The sequence below is a fragment of the Cucumis melo genome, chromosome 12, assembly GCF_025177605.1.
Source record: "Cucumis melo cultivar AY chromosome 12, USDA_Cmelo_AY_1.0, whole genome shotgun sequence".
NCBI lineage: Eukaryota > Viridiplantae > Streptophyta > Magnoliopsida > Cucurbitales > Cucurbitaceae > Cucumis > Cucumis melo.
Window position 1 is genome coordinate 23,194,905 of NC_066868.1, and position 21,660 is coordinate 23,216,564.

Below are 21,660 nucleotides of genomic sequence, written 5' to 3' on the forward strand. Positions count from 1 at the left end.
TAAACAATTTATATATTCGATATCCACTTGTATTATTTTAGATATAATTTTAATATTGAACATAGAAACCATCCTCTTTTGGACATTAATTAAATCTTTATTTACAGTGTACTTAAAAAAATGATAGAGAGTATTATATGGTTAGCATTGGTTTGGTAAGTACCCTAATATATGCCTTCAAAATTGAGGTCATATATGTACGCTTTTTAAAATAATTAAAATTTGAGATTGTTACAACCTTTTTCTAGTAGCACGTAAAGTCGATTAGATTTGATTTTTTAATCTATGGTCGATGGTATATGTTTTTCAAAATCATGCAGTTCTAAATAACGTATGCATGTGGGTCATTGAAGATTTTAGCATTTAACATTTTAGTTGATTAATTGATATATGTTTTAATTTGTTGAATGAAAAATATTACCATACAAGGAATTTGTAGTTCTAAAACTAAACAACTTTCACTTTATATTGCATTTGAAATCACTTAGTTAAATTATATAAAAAAACATTTCAATTTAAAAAAGATGATTGTATTTTGCAATAGTAGATGGATGATTCTCAATCAATTACATGGTAGATGCAGCTCTGGGTCAGCATAATTCCGAAATGCATCAGTAGAAGCTACGCCAACGTCGAAATCGAAGTCAGCAAGGACGTCGTGAAAAATACGTCACTGTCGCCTCTCCCAACGTGAGAATCGGATGGCGTCGGCAAAGATTACTACTGATGCACTCTTCGTTGACATGGTCAATACGTTGGGAGTGTGAAACTACGGATGCGTGTTAACAAGGTAGCAAATACCTCACTGTCGACGTCTCCGTGTGCGTTGACGTTGTCTAGTACGTACCGCCGGCAGTGCAATCAGATTTAACTTTTTTTAATTTACCTAAAATTAATAAAAAATTAATTTACTTCTAACTTTTATTAATCGATGTAAACTTAATAAAAAATATTAAAATTCTAAATTAATTAGAATTAACATAAAATTGAAAAACAATTACAAAAATACAAAGTCAAATTTATTATCAATTGAAATATTAAAACAATATACGTTCTAGATAGTTCAAATATAAATTATATCAATAATACAAAATAAAGATGAAAACTTAAACATAATTCAGAGTGTCGACGCCAGTTTCTCAACTTCTGCACATTGTCTCAACATCACTGTAGCTAGTATGATCATATAGACATGGGCATGATGTGTAAAGAGGAAAATCGAACATTATTACGAGTTGCATTGAGAGAAACACGAGGTTGCTTCAAACCAAACGAACCCTTACTCTAGTGATTCCAAAAAATTTATTTGGAAGAGAGGAGCAGAAAATGACAAGATCGAGAATCGAACATGTAAGCCATAGAAAGTTTCTCACTTGTCTATTACCTAATATGAAAGTAAAGGACTTTCTATGAATTACCTATTCGGTTCTCGATCTTGTCATTTTCTACTCCTCTCTTCCGAATCAATTTTTTAAACCACCAGAGTTAGGATTCTTTCTGTTTCAAGCAAACTTGTATTTCTCCGGATGCGGCTTGTAATAATGTCCAATTACCCTCTTTACACATCCTGCCCATGTCTTTATGATCAAATTAGCTAAAATAATGTTCTTCTTTTCCTCTGTTTGAGTTCCTCCATTGCACATAATGCTGAAATACACAACAAGTTCGATATCAAAAATAGATACACTATACATACAACCGAACATACATTTGTAGGAAATAAATGAACAACCATCAATATACATTCAAAAATATCAACATACATACAACAGAACAACTATCAACATATATTCAAAAGCATTAACATACATACAACAGAACAATCATCAACATATATTCTAAAGCATCAATATACATTCAACAACATCAATATGCATCAACATGCATGCAACAACATCAACATACATACAACAAAACTCAATGTCTAGATTTGCAATGTATTCAATGTTCAGATTTGAAATGTCCATACATACAACATCAATGTCCTCAATGTTCAGATTTGAAATATCCTCAAAGAATGATGGGGCAATGCCAATATATATGTTTATTAAACTAATATGAACATAATGATGTAATCATTGGGTTTTGGTAAGAATAAGATAAGAGATAAAATTTATATATTTGAAAGGAATAAGAAAATCACCAGTTCCAACATCTAAAGAAATTAATTGGAATAGTTTGAAATTTACTGAAAATGGAAGAATGATGGTGAGGGAGATGCATGACGGACGGTGAATGGACGACACACATTGAAGACCAATCAAGACGCGAATCTTCGACGACAGTTATGTGCGACAGAGACGACGAAACTTGTGAGGATGAAAGAATGGAAAGGATGGAAGAATGGAGAAGAAGACCTAGATCGAATCTTCGATATTTTAGTTCTGTCTCAAAATATATAGGAGAACTCCTGACGCCATTATCTATTCGTCGAGAATAGTTAGGTAAATTTTCGACAAATCACTAATGTCGTCGGGAGTAGTAGAACCATTCCCGATGCTCCATGCATGGCGTCAGAGATCTTGCTCTGACACATAATTAATGTTTAAGTTTATCTCGACATCTCGTGTAACCCGTCGGGAACTATATTCCTATTTCTGACGCCATGCATGGAGCGTCGGGGATCTCGCTGTGACGCATAATAAATGTTCGAGTTTATCTTGACGTCTTGGGTAATCCATCGGGAACTGCGTTCGTATTTCCAACGTCGTTCGATAAGCATTGGTACTGACTTCTTTTTTCTCGACGTTTTTCATGACACGTCGGCCCTAGATAATATTAAAATAATGATTTCGTTGTGTCCCGACATCGGGAATGGCCGTTCGTCTCGACGTTCTGTCCTTCGACGCCATTTTGTACATCGAGAAAACCCCGATTTCTTGTAATGATTTTTACGTGTTTTTTTAAACGACTATAATTTTAAATTTTTTGAAAAGAAGTAATATTCGAAGAGAATAGAAGATTTCTGTTTTGTAAGAAATAAAGTTTAAAGAGTATGAACTTGCGGATGTTAAATTGGCCGCAAAATTAACAGTAATTGTGTGGTCAAACCCTACGTCTACTCAACTCGTTGAGATGGTAATGAACTTTGTTAAACTTTTTTTCTTTTTCTAATTTTTTCTTTATTTTTCTCTAACACCTTTAAACCCTTCTCTCCTTTGACATGAAAACTAAAGTAGTCGGTTTTTAAATAATTCTTCTATTGATTTTGTCTGTTTGTTTCTCTCCATCTATATTTGAATACTCCACTTGCAAAACATAACCTAATATATATATATATATATATATATATATAAAAAGAAACAAGCACCGACCACTAATGAAAGGTTCCAATGGGGTTATGAAATGTGAAAAGTTATAAAGTATTTATGGAACACAACACAATGTAAGATATTGATAAAACATTAAAACCCCATTGTGATTGTTTAGGTGAAGAATTGAGCTAAATCTCCGGGGTTAAGAATAATGAGATTGACATGCATGTAATAAAGAAAGGAAGATAAGAAAGGGATTAGACGGTGCGACCGACCAAGCCAAGGGTTAAGAAGCCTCTGGAGGGCGACCCACCAAGGAGCGTAAGAGTAAGCCGAGGCCACGCTCTTCTTCGCGTTCCTAAGAAACTAGGGCCCACCTTCCAACGAAGCATGTAATCATTGTCGTTTTGCACGTTTTTCTTCCGACCGTTGGAACGACTTTCCGTTTATGTTGACGGAGTTACGAAACAAACAGTGTGTCAAAAAGTCCATGGCTTCACGGCACAAAGGACATCTTAATTACCATATTACCCTCAGAACAATAAGTCTAGAATGGCATTTTAGTCGTTTTACATTCATCCATCTAAAACTCGGTTATTAATACTCATTTCCAAGCTCCGTTGAGTTCTTGGGCGTCGAATACAATACATCAATGGAAGGCCAGCAGGTTTTCGAGAATTTCGATTCTCTCTGGTTCTTCTCCACCGTATTCTCCAACAGGACGCCACCGGTCGTTGAAAAGCCCATTCAAAACGACTTCGTTGAGCCTCTCGGAGAAGAAATTGCGACACCCATCACCCGAAATGAGGAAAATGATGTTGGTGAAGAGAAGGAGATGGAAACAGAGGAGATGGAAGAGAAGAGGAGAAAGAATAGAGGAAGGAGGAGTTGGGGTTTGGAACAGAGGAGAAAATTTGTTGTTGGAGAGATAGATCTGAGTTATGCTGTGAAGGAGATTTGTGAATGTTGGTCTTTTGAAGAGATGAGGATTGGAGGTGGGAAGAAGACGAAGAAGATGCCATCATTTGAAGATAGTATGGCCATGAAAGAGCATATCAGATCTTGGGCTTATGCAGTGGCTTGCACTGTTAGATGATCACACTAATTTTAACCATTGTTTTGTTTTATGATGTTTTTTCTATTCGAATTTTGTAATCAGATCTGTATTTTGATGAATAAGTTTGTACGAATTTAGTTCTTAACTTTTCTAAAAATAATGTAATCTCCGTTAACCTTCATTTTCTGAAATTTATTCACCTTGTTTTTTATTGTCTTTCAATTTGGTTGTTTGTGTATTGAAAATTTTGTATCTTTCCTATTCTGTGAATGAGAGCGTATACACTTTATCAAGTTTAAATATAGAGTTATATGGCAGTTTTGGTTTGAATTGATAAAATATACTTTTTATCATCTTGCAATTATGTTTTTAAGCTCCCAGACCACAAGAGAATTGTTCATTTCACGGCTTCATATCTCCTCATAAGTACACACTTGATAGTGATTGAGGTTAAGTCGAGAGGATTGTGTGTTCTGATTTTCTTACGGTTTGGTGTGTTTTTGATTTCTAGTACCTAAGTGACCTTATATCTTAGGCATCATGTGGTGCCTACTCCCTTGTTTTGAGTTAATATTTCTAGACATTTGTTCATTTTAAGGCTCGATGGATGCGAGATCATATTTTTATAAGTGGTGCTTTGATAGGCCAAGTTATTATGTTATGTGTATGTGTGGGATTGAGTATAGAGATTATTTAATTTTTTAATGTTCTTTGTTAAAGTGCTTCAGGGACATGTTCTACGAGGAAGATGTTCTCGTAGTTCATGTTGAAATATAAAACTTAGTTAGATTTGTTACTTTAATGCAAGTTTGGTTAAGACATACAAAATGGAAGGGTTACTTGGTTTGCTATTATTTACCATATTTGACAAACATATAATATGCATTTTCATAGTGCTACTTTGTATCTTCTCCAAATGATTAGTCTAGTTGTTCGGTGAGATGTTCTCATTTGTTGTTCTAAGTGGATTGGGACTTCTCTTGTGGGCACCCAAAAAATATCTTCTCTTTGTGACATGTTTCCTTAAGATATGTGTGCTTTTTCTTTTTGTTTAGTTTGTTTTTGTAATATTCATTCTCTTGATTTGTAATGTTGTGATTAGAGTTTAATATTAGACTTTAAAGTCTCCTTGTTTTAAGCAATTCAATACCTTTGCAAGAAAATAGAAAGAATAAAAAACTAACAACTTTTTCATTAAATTAAAACTTCTAAAATATTAGGTTATTATTATATTAAAACGTTTTACACTCTAAATAAATAATAAAAAGATAGATATAGAGTAAACATAACTCAAATGATATATAATATATGTTTGTGACCAAACAATTGCCGAAAAAGCGACCATACCAAAATGATACGTATCAAGACTAGTAAATTCCACACCTTCAATTCACTACTAACAAAGAATAAAACATTATTATTGTTTTAGAAACTTTGAAAATTTTGTCAAAATAAGTAAAGGTGTTTTGGAAAGCAAATGATTGAGCTTAAGGTTGGGCTGAAACTCAAGCGGCCCAGAGTTGAGTTGAGCCGGATTAGGCTGCTGGTCCAAAGAACACCCAATTTCACGATCATCGGCGACTCGTTGGCCGTCGGCAGACCAATTCACCGACGCGCATAGAGGCAACGATGTCGGAGGCCCCGCCCAGACGACTAAGAGGTCACAAAGGCACTGCCACGTGCTGCGTCGCCTCGAATGACCGTCCTGGCCTCGTCGCTACTTCAGGAGAGGTAGGTTAAGACTGTACTTATGGGCTTTGTCTTCTCTTTCAAAACAAGTATCGGTAGCTAAAGGTCACCTCTGCCATTTTTTTTAACCTTTTCTTTGTGTTACCGATTAAAAGGAGTTCTTTTATTTTTTTTAAGGTTTCATAAGCTTCCCTGGGTCTGTAATTACGTCTCAATATAACTTCTGTCTGTACAGTTTCCATGCTTGATTTGAGCTTCAAATTTTACAAGGGAAGGCTGTTAAACCTGAAAATTTGGTTTTTATATGACTGTGATTATGATAGTTATAACTGGATTGGACTATATAAGATAATTGTACTTAGCTTTTCTTTAATTGACGTCAATACTTCATAATTTACTCTTCCCTTCTACATTTTCTGGAGTGTGTGTGTAGGATGGTTGTGTTTGCTGGTTTGACTTGAGATGCAAAGATGTTGTATCCATTATGGAAGTAGGAAAAGAACCTATTTCATCCATATGTTTCAAGCCAGGTCCATTTTTCTTCTACTTATACCTTTGTTTAATTCTCAATGGTGAACGAAAGCAGTAACCACCATGTCGCAATGAATTCTTCAATCTCAAGTATATCCGTATTAAAAAACATTAATGAAGCTTGCATTAACTAAAATCCGGTGTGTGGCAATCCACCAGGCTAAAATTTTTCTTTTATTTTACTGTAGTTCATTGCTGGTAAAGATCGTTTTTTTCTGAAAAAAAAAAAAAATTATCGTTGATAAGAAAACATTGAATTGAAGTGCCCCTGTTCAAAAACTTGCGGGAATCTAGAATATGGGGCTGGGAGACTGTGTTTCCTTACTGAGTTAGATGACATTTTACGTTGTAGGTTTCTCAAGTTTGTTTGGTGTACCTTGGTTCACAAAACATATTGTTGTGAGTATTGATATAGTATTACATTTTCCATAACTCAACCACTTAAGTTTTTGAGTTGAGTAGTTATTTAACAATTAACATAGTATTAGAACAAGAGAATGGAGGTTTTGGGTTCGAATCCTTGTAAAGTCGTTTCTTCTTTAGTTGATATTGACTTTCACTTGTTGATCCTGCCAAAATGTCTAGTCTACACTGAGGGGGAGTCTTAGAGTATTGATATAATATTAAAGTTACCGTAACTCATTAGCAAACTTTTGTGTTGAGTGATTATTTAACAATATCATTGTGAGAAATGATTATTTCAATCTTATTTGATCATATCCATCCTAGTGCTAACTTTTAGAAGACTTAATGATCTGCCGACCCAAGCCCCAGGCTAAAAATGTTTAGCAATTTTTCAAGACTGAAATGAAAACCTCCTATCTAGCATCATTTTGAAATATTTCGGTTCTGTCATTATAATTTTTGCTGATCCATTCTGCCTTTTATTTTTCCCTCTCTACCTATCAGGGAATGAAAAAGTCATTTACATCTCCTCTGGGAAGGAAATTAAGTCATTTGATGTCCATCAGGTAAGAAAGTTTCATAATGTTAAAAACATATTGCAAAATATATCTGTATTTTAAAGAAAATAACATTTTGAACTACACTTCTCCCCAATTAGAATATATATTACAAAATATGTGTCTACTTTGGTAATGTTTTTGTCTTTCATACATGAAAGTATATATCACTTTGAGGATGTCTTTCAAACTTTTAATTTATCAATGGTTACTTTGCTATTGACTTACATTTCCCTTTTTACTTTTGGAGGCCACAGCATCGAAACTGTTGGGGAGTTATAGTTACAACAAAGAGGAGATAAATCAGGTAAAGTTAATCAGGCATCTGCTCTAGTTGGATCAGTACTAACATATTTGGGGTGGGGGGATCCTTAGTGGTTGTCGGTTGAAACGAAGGGAATAAGTTATTCCTTTATCAAGTTTTTTATTTTAAGGTCGGAGACTTGTTTCAAAATGCAATATAATTTTTTTCTAAATTAGAAAAAATAAATTGTTGTTGGATCTGAAACAATTAGTCAAAATTTATTCCCATGCAGGTTTCTTGTAGCCCAAAAGCTTCTTTTCTGGCTGCCGCTGATGATGGTGGTGATGTTAAGGTCAGCATCTTTAGCTTACTGAAATTTCTTTTATTGGGATTTGAATTCAAGTGAGCATGCATTTTTTAAGCTGATGTTGAAACTATTTTCATTTGAGTTTGGTTTCTCACAAGGACTCGAAAATTCTAGCTTCAGTTGTGTACAGCATTTTTAAGCAGATGTTGCTTTCCTATGTCTGTTTGAGTGACAGTGAACCCATAAGTTTTGATAGCATCATTTTTTCCTAAAATCTGATAAGCTTATTTGCAGGCAGTTCACTGAAGCTTTTCTTTTGTGTATTTTATCTTTAAGCATTTTAACTTTCATCGCATGATATTGAGTGTTGATATTACCTATATCGTAAACTTTTTACTATTACTTTTTATTTCCTGACATAACATATATAGAAATTTAAAATTTGCATTGTCTAGTCTCATTCTTTGTGCTCAAGAATCCACAATTTCCACTCCTTTTAGTAATAAACATGCACAAGAAATAGTTTTTTTTACCATTCCCAAATTGACTGTTTTGATGCTGATTATATTCTTTATGGCAGATCATTGATGTTCACAATAATTGCCTATATAAAACATTAAGATCTGGCCATACAAGTGTATCCTTTTTTTTTAACTTGAAGCCTTTTTTAATAAATCTGGTTTCTGTATTTCATTCTTTTTCCCACGTGCTTTAAGGTTCTTTAGTTTTGTTACATGGATCCCTTCTTTGCATCCTGAACCATATATTTAGATCTGTAGCAGTGTTCAGTTTCTTCCTTGGAGACCCTGGGAAGGTAAACTCAAAACATTGTAACCTTCACCTCCACTTTTTCTCCCGTGATCATTCACTTTAGATCATCAGTGGTCCAGTCTGCACTCTGATCATTTGGATATGATAACTTATTTTGGAATATATATCGTTTCTGATTTTTACAGGAACAATATACTTTTTTATTAATCAGTATATGGCAGCGAACTGTTTATAAGTGGCTAAATACATTGAATTACAAGTTATTATTACCTTAAGATTTAGTTTGGATTCTCAGTATGACGAGGCTTTATCTCATTGCAATAAAAGAAACATGAAAAATGAAAATATTGAAGTTTCATGGTTTCTGTCTGTATAATACAAATGCTTGAGTCCTTGACTGCCATGTACCCTGCTTGTTGGCATATTTCATTGATTATTGTAAAACGCAGCTTCCTACAGTATTTAATCTGGATTTGGATTTTGGTGTGATTCATGATTCGGTGAAGAGAAGACTTCTTATTCTTTCACATGAAGAATGTATTTCAATTTCCATGTATTACAGTTTGTCGATCAATTTGAAGATGGCTTTAGGATCCTACGTCCTGATGTTTCGAAGTTTTCTGGGATATTATAGACAAATGCTTATCAGAAAGAACCAATTCTACAATTACAATTTACCATAGGCTAGAAAGTCAGGATTCATTGTAAGTGTTGTTTCGAGTGCAAATGTATTTACTTGGATGAGCTCTAGACGTTGAAGAGGGTACTAATTTGAGAGAATAAAAAAGTTCTATATATAGTGGATTTATGGATGTTATTCTTATGCTGACTATCACTCTTAGACATTCAGAACAATGATAAGTTATGACTGTTGGTGGTTAGCGTGTCACAAGTTAGGATGTACTTGTTAGACCCCCAATATTACATACATATAAGAGAAGGGGCAGAACCAGGAATTAACATGGCTTTCGGCAATTCAGGGAGCAAAGAGAGAGAAAGCATCACCTGAGGGCCCACTGTGGGATTTGGTATTTATATAGAATGTTTTTTGGGATTGCCGTTTTAGGTTTTATGTTGTTTTTTAGGTGAAAGCTTCCATAGCCTTCATTATGAGAAATTTCCAGCCTTCTCTAAGGAGCTGGGTGTCGATCTTGTTTCTTGCTACTGTTTTTCTGGATTATATCTCTGTTTTGTGTTACAGTCTGAGTATTATCATCAATATATTACAGCAGAGTGCTGCCTCTGTTTTGTCTTGTTGGGATTTTTCTGCTTTTCAGGTTAAGAATCATAAGAGGACTTCAAAGTGTATAGTAGCCCACTTTGTTCATAAAAGAGTATACAGAATGTTTAGTTTCTTTGCTAATTGTGGGGTCACCCACAGCATTCGTTTCCTTTCTAGTTGTTCTTGATGCCATATAGGCATCATTTATGTTTTCAAGTTGTCCCAGTTGTCCCATGTTTCCTTTTAAAAAAGAAAAAAAGAGAAAAAGAAAAAAAAGTTGTCCCATGTTTAGATAATTGGAAGCCTCACCTTTTCTATCTGACTTCTGTTCCACAATTCCGGCATTATGCAGTTATTACAGGAGGACTTGACTCAAAGCTCATTATGTGGGACTTTTCCAGAGGTCGCCCCATTCAAGTACTTGATTTTGGTTCGTACATGTGCAGCCCATCTGTTTATGTGTTATTCTTGTTCCATGCATGATGCATTTCTTTTTGTTTGCACTAGTTTACCCTTTTTTCCTTTTTCAGCTTGTTCGTCCAATTATAGCACCACATTGGTGTATGATTTCTCTATTTTGCAGCGTGATTGTTCAGTTTTTCCTTTTATTTACAAATTTTCCGTTGATGCCAAATTCTGGTATAAAATATTATATTATTCAAAACTTGATTTATTTGACTGTAGAGTGAGTCATGCAAGTGTTTGAATCTATTTTCCCTTCAGAATTCTAGCCTGAACACACTTCTCGTGTGGAATTGGTTTATAGATGAATACAATATACTAGTTGTAGTTTTAATCTTGGAAGATATTTGTATTGTATCTTGCCTGTAAAAGTTTTATTTGATCCGTGAGAAGCAAAAGTTGGGCAGAGAGCCCCTTAGGTTTATGAAAATTGCTAACGATGTCAGCAATGGTGATGCTGATGATGGTAATACGCACTTTTGAAGAAAAAAATACTAGACTCAGAAACTCATCTCTCCATTGTGCTTTTCTTGTTGGCAATATACATATAATTTAAGTTGTAACAAATCTTATGTCAATGTCAACGATCATGTATGAAGAATATCAACAACAGTAACGACTATGCCAACATCAGTTCAGATAATGTAAAATACACACGCATATAAGACGTCACTTTTATTGATATTTTTATTGTTTTGTTTCAACAGATATCCCTGACAACCACCCATCCAGCAGCACGGGACAATGTTTTAATCCAGCATTTATTCATGCAATAGCAGTTCCTGAAGTTAATATGCTGGACAAATTGGGCCAGATATGTGTTGTTGCAAGGGGCGACGGTATTGTTCATGTGATTGATATTGAAACAGAGAAATCAAAGACTTCCTCAAAAACGGTTAAAAAAGTACAAACAAGATCCAAGGGAGTTGCAACTGCTTGTGATATGGATAACCAAGAGCAAACTGGAAGAAAGAGGTTATATCTGGATTACACTGTTGGTGGACATTCTGCTGCCGTGTCTTGTGTGTAAGTAATTTCTTTCTCCCCTTCCGCAACTTGACGAATCTCCCTTACCAATTGGAAACTTTCAGGGCATTTTCTCAATTTGGAGAGAAAGGGAAGTTTATAGTTTCTGGTGGGAATGATAAGTGCATAAAGCTTTGGAATTGGCGTGAAGTTCCTGATGGTGGGAAAACTAGCAGCAGCAACAACGAGATTCTTCATTTGAACATCAATCTGAGCAAAAAGGTTGTAATTTATTTCTAGTTCCATTTCACTACCCATATCATTACTCATTAACTCGTGCTTCATCAATTAGTTTCTAAGTTGGAAATTTAATCTTCTGCAGGTGAATTGGCTTTGTACTACTCCATCTGAAACAGAAAACCTTATCGTTTGTGATACTAGCAAAGTAGTGAAGGTATATAATGTTGCATAAATTCCTCAAAATCAAAGCTTAGGAAGATATCTGAGGAATTCTGAACTATGCTGCTGTTCTTATATTTGAAGCATCTGACTTTAGATCCTTAAAGAGTAACAATTTTGACACCAAGATTTAGCATTTACTGAAAATTGCCTCCAAATCTTTCCTGCCCTACAAGGTGCGGCACCCTCCTAATAATCATTTGATTTTCAGTTTTTAGATTTTGAAATTTGTGTTTGTTGTCTCACCATTCTTTACCATGGTTTTCATCTCTAAAGTAGAGAATTAAACAAAAAGAACACATAAGTTGAAGTAATTAGTCATGATGTTCTATTTAATCCAAAATTACACAAGCCTGGCCGGAGATTTAGTTGTCTAACTTGTTTTGTGGTTTTCCTTTCCATGGAGATGTATACACTTTTTTAATGTTTCTTTGTGGGAAAAAAACGTTATGACTATATATATATATATATTTATATATAGTTTAGTGTTTGGCTTAATCACTCAATTGATGATGTCGAGAATTCTCAAGGAAAAAAGTTCTGTTTTAAGACTAATGGAAAGACTCTTTGGTAGTATTCTTATTTCTTGCTTTATTTTTTTTCGAGAAAATTCTTATTTTTTGTTTTAATTCTTTTAAAGAGATGACCATGACTGCATTGGATTTTTTTTTTTTTTGTGTCTCTGTTTCTTTAATTTCTTCTTCCATGAAAAAGGACAAAAAAAAAAATGATAAATAGATCGTAGAAAACCAAAATATTTACAAAATAGAGTCAAATTTCACGTATTTGTAGACTAATATAATAAAATTTTAGATTTTATCATTGATAGACATCAATAAATATAAAATTTTACTATATTTTGTAAATCTTTTAGTTCATTTAACTATATTCGAAAAGGTTATTGTATAGATATATGTGCACGCACGAAATTCACATAAGAAAAGGATGAACATACATGCCTTGTTTGTTTTGATAATACAATTGTTGGCCTTTTATCTTCAAAGTTTTAAATAGTTTTAAATATTAATGTTGATGTGTTTTTGTTTGGAAACAATTATATGAACATTACATAAATATTTTGCCTTTTAAAATAAAATAAATCTTGCACTAATTGTTACGTCATTATAGAGCCTAGAATTCAAAATTTGGATTCGACAATCGATGGTCCTGACACTCCTCTACATCCTTGCAACCTGATAAGATAATTCTTATTTGTCTTGAACACTTTTAAGAGTGATCAACACAAAATACTAAACTAACAAAAACCCTTTCAAGATGCTTTGTTATCATTCACATACATTCAAAGAAAATCGAGATAAATTTGTTTCAAACTAGAATATTTGGTTAAGAATATTTGGAGAGATTTTCTTTCTTTGGATTAGAAGGAAAAATTGCTAATGGGTAAAAATTCTCCTTAAAAGTAGTTGATGTGTAAGAATCGAAAAGTCTACATGGCATCACTTACATCACAACTAATGTTTAAAAATTGATTATGTAGGTTTTGTCAAGATGATGCTCATTTTAGTTCTTTTAAACAAGTTATATTTTTAAGAACAAAAATATTTTCAAAGTTCAAGGTTATTCTTTGTAACAAATTCCAAAGTTGGAAATCAATTAACAGTCAAATCTTTCAAAGTTAACCAAAAAAAGATTTAGTTTAAACATGTTCAGCTCGACTCATATGAACTCAGTTGTTGACAATTCCACGAACGCATGAATAAATGAAAAAAGTTCATAAAGTAATCCAAATAGTAAATACTTTTCTAATAGACCAATTTCTAAAAGAATTATTACAACTAACATTTTGGTCATGTGAATTTACATTCTTACTCTTATCTATTCAATTGAATGTTACGTTTCCTTTCTCTTTCCAAGCAACTTCTTCTATATACCAAAATTTTATAAATTTCACATATTATCATAAGTGCGCAATCACTTGGTATTTATTAAATGATCACTTAGTAATAAGTGGCTGATCATTTAGATTGAAGTACATGATCACATAGTAAATACAATCGTATGGTTCCTTCGTTTATTAAAACACATTGGACAGCTAAATAACATGTGAGATATCATTTTTACTCCTATGATATAAAATAAGGTTGCATTACAATTGTCTCTTACCTCATCCACTTTACTTCTTATTCGCTTGCATCTCTCAACAATCATCTCACTTCTACACATTTTGTATTCCCTTTTATCTTCGAAGGTATTTTCATCGACTCTAAACCGATGAGAGAAGTGAGATGAGTGTTGAGAGAAGTGTAAGCGAATCGAGAGAAAGTGAACGAGTGTTAAGAGACGATTGAGATTCAAACTTATTTTATATCATAAGGGTAGAAAGAATATTTTACATGTTATTTATCTGTTCAATGTGATTTAATAAACGAAGGAACTAAATGATTATTAATTATTTATTGTGTGATCACGTGACCACTAACAACTAAATGATTATTTAATAAATACTAAGTAATCACGTATAATATGTAAATTTTGTAAAATTGTGGGGCATTGAAGAAGTTTAGTGGAATATGTAAGAATGTAAATTAGATTGGTAGTATTAAACTTTTTAGAAATGGGTCGGTTTTTACTATTTCCGTTACTTTATGAAATTTTCCATGAATCAACGGTAGTCTAAGTTTTGATTATTTTTTTAGCGCCAATAGTTTCCTTTCCATTGATCTTTTCACGGGGCTAGTTCGAATGAAGAAGATTCACACTCCAGTAGGAATTGCACTTCAATTGGAAGATTCGGACTCTGGGTTGCTTGTGTTTGCGGTTGCTTTTCCAGTTTCTTATGTAGCGGTTTGGGTTGGTGCACAATCGTCTGTTAAGTAGTTCAAATCAAAGACGTACTCTTCCTAACCAAATCTTTGCTTACACTTCCCGCAAAAATTTAAATTTGTTTCTACACACACTTTGCTTCTCATCTCTTCTTCCTCTCCTCTGCAGATGGCTGAAACCAACTTCCCAACCTCTCTCATCTTTCCAACTACTACCCTCTATTTTTCCCCATTTCTAAAATGCTTTCACCCCTCTTTTCGCACATATCGATTCCACCCATCTGGGTTTTGCGGTTTCCACTTAAAATCACCCGCAAATCCTGGATTGAGGGGCTTCGGGGGCTGAATCTTTGATTTGGAGTTGCAGAATCTGGGTTCTCCGAAGAAAGGGGAAGTGAGAAACAAGATGATGGTTTCTGATGTTCCCATTTGCCACACTTGTGGTGAGCCTGTCGGGGTTGATGGCAATGGGGAGGTTTTCGTTGCTTGCCATGAGTGCCATTTTCCTATTTGTAAAGTCTGTGTTCAGTATGATATTAAGGAAGGCCGAAATGTTTGCTTGCGTTGTGGTTCTCCATTTGATGGTATCTTCTGATCGGTTGAATTAATCTAGTTGCTTTTATTTTGTAGTCTTGTGCTTTTGCTGTTCATGCACTTGAATTTAATTGAGTGAAATTTCTATTACTATTTGAGTTCACTTCTGATTGACCATACGTTGTTTGAGAGTTTAATAGTCTTGGATACTCCCATGTTTAACTATGGATTCGCTAATACTTAAAGGAATTGGTTAGGAAGTATAGAGTGTCTATGAGAATCATAGGCCTGATTGGAATGATTTAAAAGTGTTTTTACGTATTTAGAAAGTTATTCCCGTCCTATGGTTCTCTTTGATCACAATATATTAGTGGTTCCGAATTTTCAGAGAACTTGCTGATGGATGCTGATACGAAGAGATCAGGAGATCGAAACACTATGGCATCTCATCTCAGTCATTCTCAGGTAAAATTTATTGTCAGTTTTGTTTACTTGTGACCGAGTTAAAGGTGTTTACTATTGAATTTCCTTATATTAGACTCTCGAGGTTATGTCTCAATTTTGTTGTTTTTGTTTCTTTGCTTAGGACGTTGGTGTTCATGCTAGACATGTCAGTAGTGTGTCGACAGTGGATAGTGGTAAAGAATGTTCATTTTATAAATCATGTTGGAAGCCTTTAATATTGTTTCTATTCTTGATAATCTCTTTCTGGTTTTGTGAAGAACTGAATGATGAATCTGGGAACCCAATTTGGAAGAACAGAGTAGAGAGTTGGAAGGATAAGAAGAACAAAAAGAAACGGCCTGCCGTGAAGACTGAACAGGAAGCTCAAATTCCTGTCCATCAACAAATGGAAGAGAAACAGTAAGTCCAAGGAGGTCTTGTTTTTTTTATCTGATTTCTAAGAATTTAATGATCATATTGGTCGTGCCCTTGCATGACTGGAGCAAAATGGTGGTCTCTGTTTGCTGATGTGCTTTTCTATAAATTGGCTTCACATTTTTTGATGACTTAGATTATTTGACATCATATTTCTGAGGAGAATGTAAACTACTGTTATGAATTTTAGTCAGAAGAAAGGCTGGAATAACATTGTTCTGATTATATGATATTTAGTCACAACAACTTATGAAAAATGTGATTCTTGTTCTTCCAGGATTTCAGAGGAGGCTGCGGTTACACACTCATTTTCTTCGGTTTATCCAATTCCTTCCAGCAGATTAACACCATACAGAATCGTGATAATCATGCGATTGATCATTCTAGCGCTTTTCTTTCAGTATCGAATAACAAATCCTGTTGATAGTGCTTTTGGTCTATGGCTCACTTCTATCATATGCGAAATCTGGTTTGCCTTCTCCTGGGTGTTGGATCAGTTCCCTAAATGGTTTCCCGTCTGCAGAGACACATTCATTGACAGATTATCAGCCAGGTAGAAGCTTAGAACTTATTGATGTGGCCCCATTTAACAACGGTTTCGTTTTCTATTTTCTACTTATAAAACTTATGCCTAATTTCTTCCACTTTTTCTACTATAGTTTTCATGTCTATTAAAGCAACCCTTCAATTTTTAGTCAAAGTCGAAAAAAAGAAAAACAAGTTTTTGAATTTTAGTTTATTTTTTTTATGTTTTTAAAACTTCACTTGGTTTTGGAAAATATTGGTAGAAAATGAATAAGGAACTAATAAGTGGAGCTGATGTTTATAAATTTACTTTTCAAAAACTAAAAACTAAAAACAGAATGGTTATCAAACAAAGCGGAATTAATTTGGGAGGGTTGTTTTTATAATTAATGTTTTGGGTGTTATATTATATCAAAAAAGCTTTGGTGACTCCATTTTCTGCCCTCAGTTGTAATAGTTTGTTTCTAAATAATTAACTGAACTGCTAAATAAGTTTTCTCAATTTGAGTTCAACAACAAAATGAAGGGAGATTTCCACCTCTGGCCTCTTAGATGAGAGCATATGCTTAATCAATTGTGCTATACTCTGATTTGTCAAAATAAGTTTTTTTTCAATTACGGAGTACTCTAAAATCATACTGTGATAGTCATTTTTCTTTCAGTCAATGCCCAAATTCACTTCACAATACATTGTAACCTGGGTACCATGTAGGCCAGGTAGAATGATAAAATGTCAGATAAAATATGGAACTAACTAATTAGGAATAAAAAAGGTGTGTAGGTAAGGGTGCTTCAATCTAGTGCTCCTGATTGTATGTGTTTATCTGTTTCTGACGTCAGGTTTGAAAGAGAGGGAGAACCTTCTCAGCTTGCTGCTGTGGATTTTTTTGTGAGTACTGTTGATCCATTGAAAGAACCTCCACTAATCACTGCCAATACCGTGCTTTCAATCCTTGCTGTGGACTATCCTGTCGATAAAGTTTCCTGCTATGTGTCTGACGATGGTGCAGCTATGCTTACATTTGAATCTCTAGTTGAAACAGCCGACTTTGCAAGAATGTGGGTTCCATTCTGCAAGAAATTCTCTATTGAACCTCGAGCTCCTGAGTTTTACTTCTCTCAGAAAATAGACTATTTGAAAGATAAAGTGCAACCTTCTTTTGTCAAGGAACGCAGAGCAATGAAAGTAAGAACTTCAAGCTTCCTCTTCACAGTCTGCTCCTTGTTAGTCGGTCATTGCCATGATTAAGTGACTTTGTTGATACTTGCTTTATATATCATTTAGCATGTCAATGGTTGAAAACAAATATTTAACAATCAGTCTGTTGATTTGTGGCAGAGAGCTTATGAAGAGTTTAAAGTACGAGTCAATGCTTTGGTAGCAAAGGCTCAGAAAACGCCAGATGAAGGCTGGTCCATGCAAGATGGAACAGCTTGGCCAGGAAATAATCCACGCGACCATCCTGGAATGATTCAGGTTAAACACTATCCATTTGATTCCATTTGCATTATTCTACTAATAGAGAAGAATGTTCACCCCCCTTTTCTACGTGAGTTTCAAGTTTATCTTGTGTATCATGAAATGTTCGACTCTTTGAATGCCCCACCTTAATAGAAAAGTTCAGTTCAAATTGTATCAAACCTGGACCAAATTTGACTGGCGTAGAATTAACAAACTATTAGAGTACGTTTTTGTTTATATCTTCTGCAATGATTGGAGACTTTTGAAGTTCTTTAGTAATGATTTTACCCTAGTTAAAGAAGCATCAAATGGTCATAAAAATCTTTATTTCAAAATGGTTCAAGACCTTATTGCTTGTCCATTACAATTTTAATATCTTAGAAATTTTGTACAATCCCTTCTGTTTTTCTATCCATGTTCAATAGTCCATCAACGCATTTTCTGTCTTTCACTTAAAAATTTGAACCAAAATATTCATTGACGGAGGATGGGTCGTTTCAGGTTTTTCTTGGAAATACCGGCGCCCATGACATAGAGGGTAATGAACTTCCTCGACTAGTCTATGTCTCTAGAGAGAAGAGGCCTGGTTACCAACATCACAAAAAAGCTGGTGCTGAAAATGCTCTGGTACTCAATTATCTACGATATTTGATTTGTTGCTAACCGATCAAAGTTGTATGCTCAAATATTTGTCCTTAAACAGGTGAGAGTATCTGCAGTCCTCACAAACGCCCCCTTCATTCTCAACCTTGATTGTGATCATTATGTTAACAATAGCCAAGCTATACGTGAGGCAATGTGTTTCTTGATGGACCCACAAGTAGGTAGAGATGTATGCTATGTTCAATTTCCTCAGAGATTTGATGGCATTGATCGAAGTGATCGATATGCCAATCGCAACACAGTTTTCTTTGATGTGAGTTTAAATTAGTTTTTTTTTTTTTTTTGAAAGTACATATGATCACTCTATCAGTTCCCTGCAGAAGAATAATTGATAGAAACTTTCCATGTTTCACAAGAGCATCTGAGTTCGTCAGCAGTGAGGATCTTCATTTTTGTTTCAGGTGAACATGAAAGGATTGGATGGGATCCAGGGACCAGTATACGTGGGTACAGGTTGTGTTTTCAATAGACAGGCTCTTTATGGCTACGGACCTCCTACACTGCCTAGCTTATCTAAGACATCCTCATCATCCTGCTCTTGGTGTGGCTGCTGCTCGTGCTGCTGTCCTTCCAAGAAGATTTCAAAAGATCCGACTGAGATTCAGAGAGATGCAAAAAGAGAAGAGCTTGATGCTGCAATCTTTAACCTCGGGGAAATAGATAGTAAGTCTAATCTTGGTGGAATTTGATTTTAGAAATTTTAGGAGGTAGTTTTTTGGGTTGTTTATTGAATCTAGTTTTGGCTTTCTTCTACAGATTATGACGAGTACGAGAGGTCAATGCTAATTTCTCAATTGAGCTTTGAGAAAACTTTTGGCTTATCTTCTGTATTTATCGAGTCTACACTAATGGAAAATGGAGGAGTTGCAGAATCTGCAAATCCATCGACTTTGATCAAAGAAGCAATTCATGTCATTGGCTGTGGTTATGAAGAGAAGACTGCCTGGGGAAAAGAGGTATTAGTTTTAGTTGATATTAGCACATTATTAGAACTATAGTCTCTCTCTCTTTCACATATATATTTTCTAAACACTAGTCAACCATTTTCGGGCATATGGTTCTGCTTTTTTAGATTGGTTGGATATACGGTTCAGTCACTGAGGATATCTTAACGGGTTTCAAGATGCATTGCCGAGGATGGAGGTCCATCTACTGCATGCCCTTGAGGCCAGCATTCAAAGGATCAGCCCCAATTAACCTTTCCGATCGTCTGCACCAAGTTCTTCGATGGGCACTTGGATCTGTTGAGATTTTTCTCAGCAGACATTGTCCATTATGGTATGGATTCGCAGGCGGACGACTCAAATGGCTCCAAAGAATGGCATACATAAACACCATTGTCTATCCGTTCACCTCCCTCCCTCTTGTTGCCTACTGCTCGTTGCCTGCCATCTGCCTGTTGACAGGGAAATTCATCATACCAACGGTAAATATTTCACCCTTTGCATTATTGTTGTCCTAACAAACAGAAAATGTATACTTCAATCAGCATTTCCTTACCATGTCTGTTCATAATATTTGGAAATACTCAAATAGAATCATGTGGCTCTTGCATTTGTGGGACTGAATTTCCCTATTATCATTAAAATCCTTCTGTATGTTTCCTTCTCACATTTTTCCTAATTAGCTTTCGTTCTTTAAATAAGTCCTCTCTTCAACATTATGCAGCTCTCAAACCTAGCAAGTACCCTTTTTCTCGGTCTCTTCTTGTCCATCATTCTCACAAGTGTTCTTGAGCTGCGTTGGAGTGGTGTTAGCATTGAAGATATATGGCGTAACGAACAATTTTGGGTCATAGGAGGTGTCTCAGCCCATCTCTTTGCTGTCTTCCAAGGGTTCCTAAAGATGCTGGCCGGCATTGACACCAACTTCACAGTTACTGCAAAGGCAGCTGACGACGCTGAGTTCGGAGAGCTTTACATGGTGAAATGGACAACACTTTTGATCCCTCCTACAACTCTTATTGTCGTTAACATGGTAGGTGTCGTTGCTGGATTTTCTGATGCACTAAATGGTGGATATGAAGCTTGGGGACCTCTTTTTGGCAAGGTCTTCTTTGCCTTTTGGGTGATTTTTCATCTCTATCCATTCCTCAAAGGTCTCATGGGTCGCCAAAACAGGACGCCTACCATTGTTGTTTTATGGTCAGTACTGTTGGCATCAGTTTTCTCACTTGTTTGGGTGAAGATAAACCCATTTGTGAACCAAGTTGACAGTACAACCGTTGCACAGAGCTGCATTGCAATAGATTGTTGAGTAATATTGAAGAAATTTATCACAAGCCTTACACTGCTTTTCAAAGACTGCTGTGATTGTTTGTAGGATTGATTACCAGTTCCCTAATGTCATAGTTTGAGATGAAAATATAAAGATTCATCTAACTATGTATGAATGTTTTTGTTAAACATTTGAGAGTCAGTTTGTAAATTTAAGTCATTGGTGTGAGAAATACCAATTTGAATGGAATAGAAATCTAAAAGAAACCTTCTATTGAGTGCAAACGAGCATTCATTAAGAAAGTGATCATAAGTAAGATTTAGATGGAAGTATCAATCAAATTAGAAGTCGATGGATATTTCTAACTAAAAAATTAGGAAAATTTTGACTTTTAAGGTGTATATCAATTTAAACTAATAATTATATCTTTTATATTTTAAAAATATTTACAAATATAACAAAATCTCTATTTTTCAGTGATGGACCAAGATAAACATTTATCAATGTCTATCACTCAAGTGATAAATATCTATTTGAGTTTATCACTGACCATCATAAATTAAAATTAAAATTTTGCTATGTTTATAAAATAAGTTAGCTCAATGTGCTATAATTAAAAATAACTTTTTTTTTCTAATTTGAAACAAGTTTACATGTTCAATATTTATATTGT

At 34.6% G+C, this 21,660-nt stretch overlaps 2 protein-coding genes across 2 annotated transcripts; both read left to right on the top strand.

Moving 5' to 3' along the window:
- Positions 1-3,863: 3,863 nt before the first annotated feature.
- Positions 3,864-4,520, top strand: LOC103487056 (uncharacterized). The gene has a single exon (XM_008445254.3). The coding sequence runs from the start codon at positions 3,907-3,909 to the stop codon at positions 4,348-4,350; it is 444 nt and encodes a 147-aa protein (XP_008443476.2). The 5' UTR covers positions 3,864-3,906; the 3' UTR covers positions 4,351-4,520.
- A 1,263-nt stretch (positions 4,521-5,783) lies between these two features.
- On the top strand, positions 5,784-21,271 carry LOC103489350 (cellulose synthase A catalytic subunit 8 [UDP-forming]). Its single transcript, XM_051079757.1, has 24 exons — positions 5,784-6,042; positions 6,434-6,530; positions 7,441-7,502; positions 7,744-7,800; positions 8,030-8,089; positions 8,625-8,681; positions 8,816-8,858; positions 10,390-10,467; positions 11,207-11,525; positions 11,591-11,747; positions 11,848-11,919; positions 15,054-15,291; positions 15,630-15,706; positions 15,828-15,879; positions 15,964-16,105; positions 16,398-16,673; positions 17,486-17,831; positions 17,985-18,122; positions 18,609-18,734; positions 18,811-19,023; positions 19,172-19,433; positions 19,527-19,726; positions 19,843-20,196; positions 20,439-21,271. Exons 1-24 carry the CDS (start codon positions 5,941-5,943, stop codon positions 21,024-21,026), a joined length of 4,116 nt encoding a protein of 1,371 aa, XP_050935714.1. The 5' UTR covers positions 5,784-5,940; the 3' UTR covers positions 21,027-21,271.
- Positions 21,272-21,660: the final 389 nt, after the last annotated feature.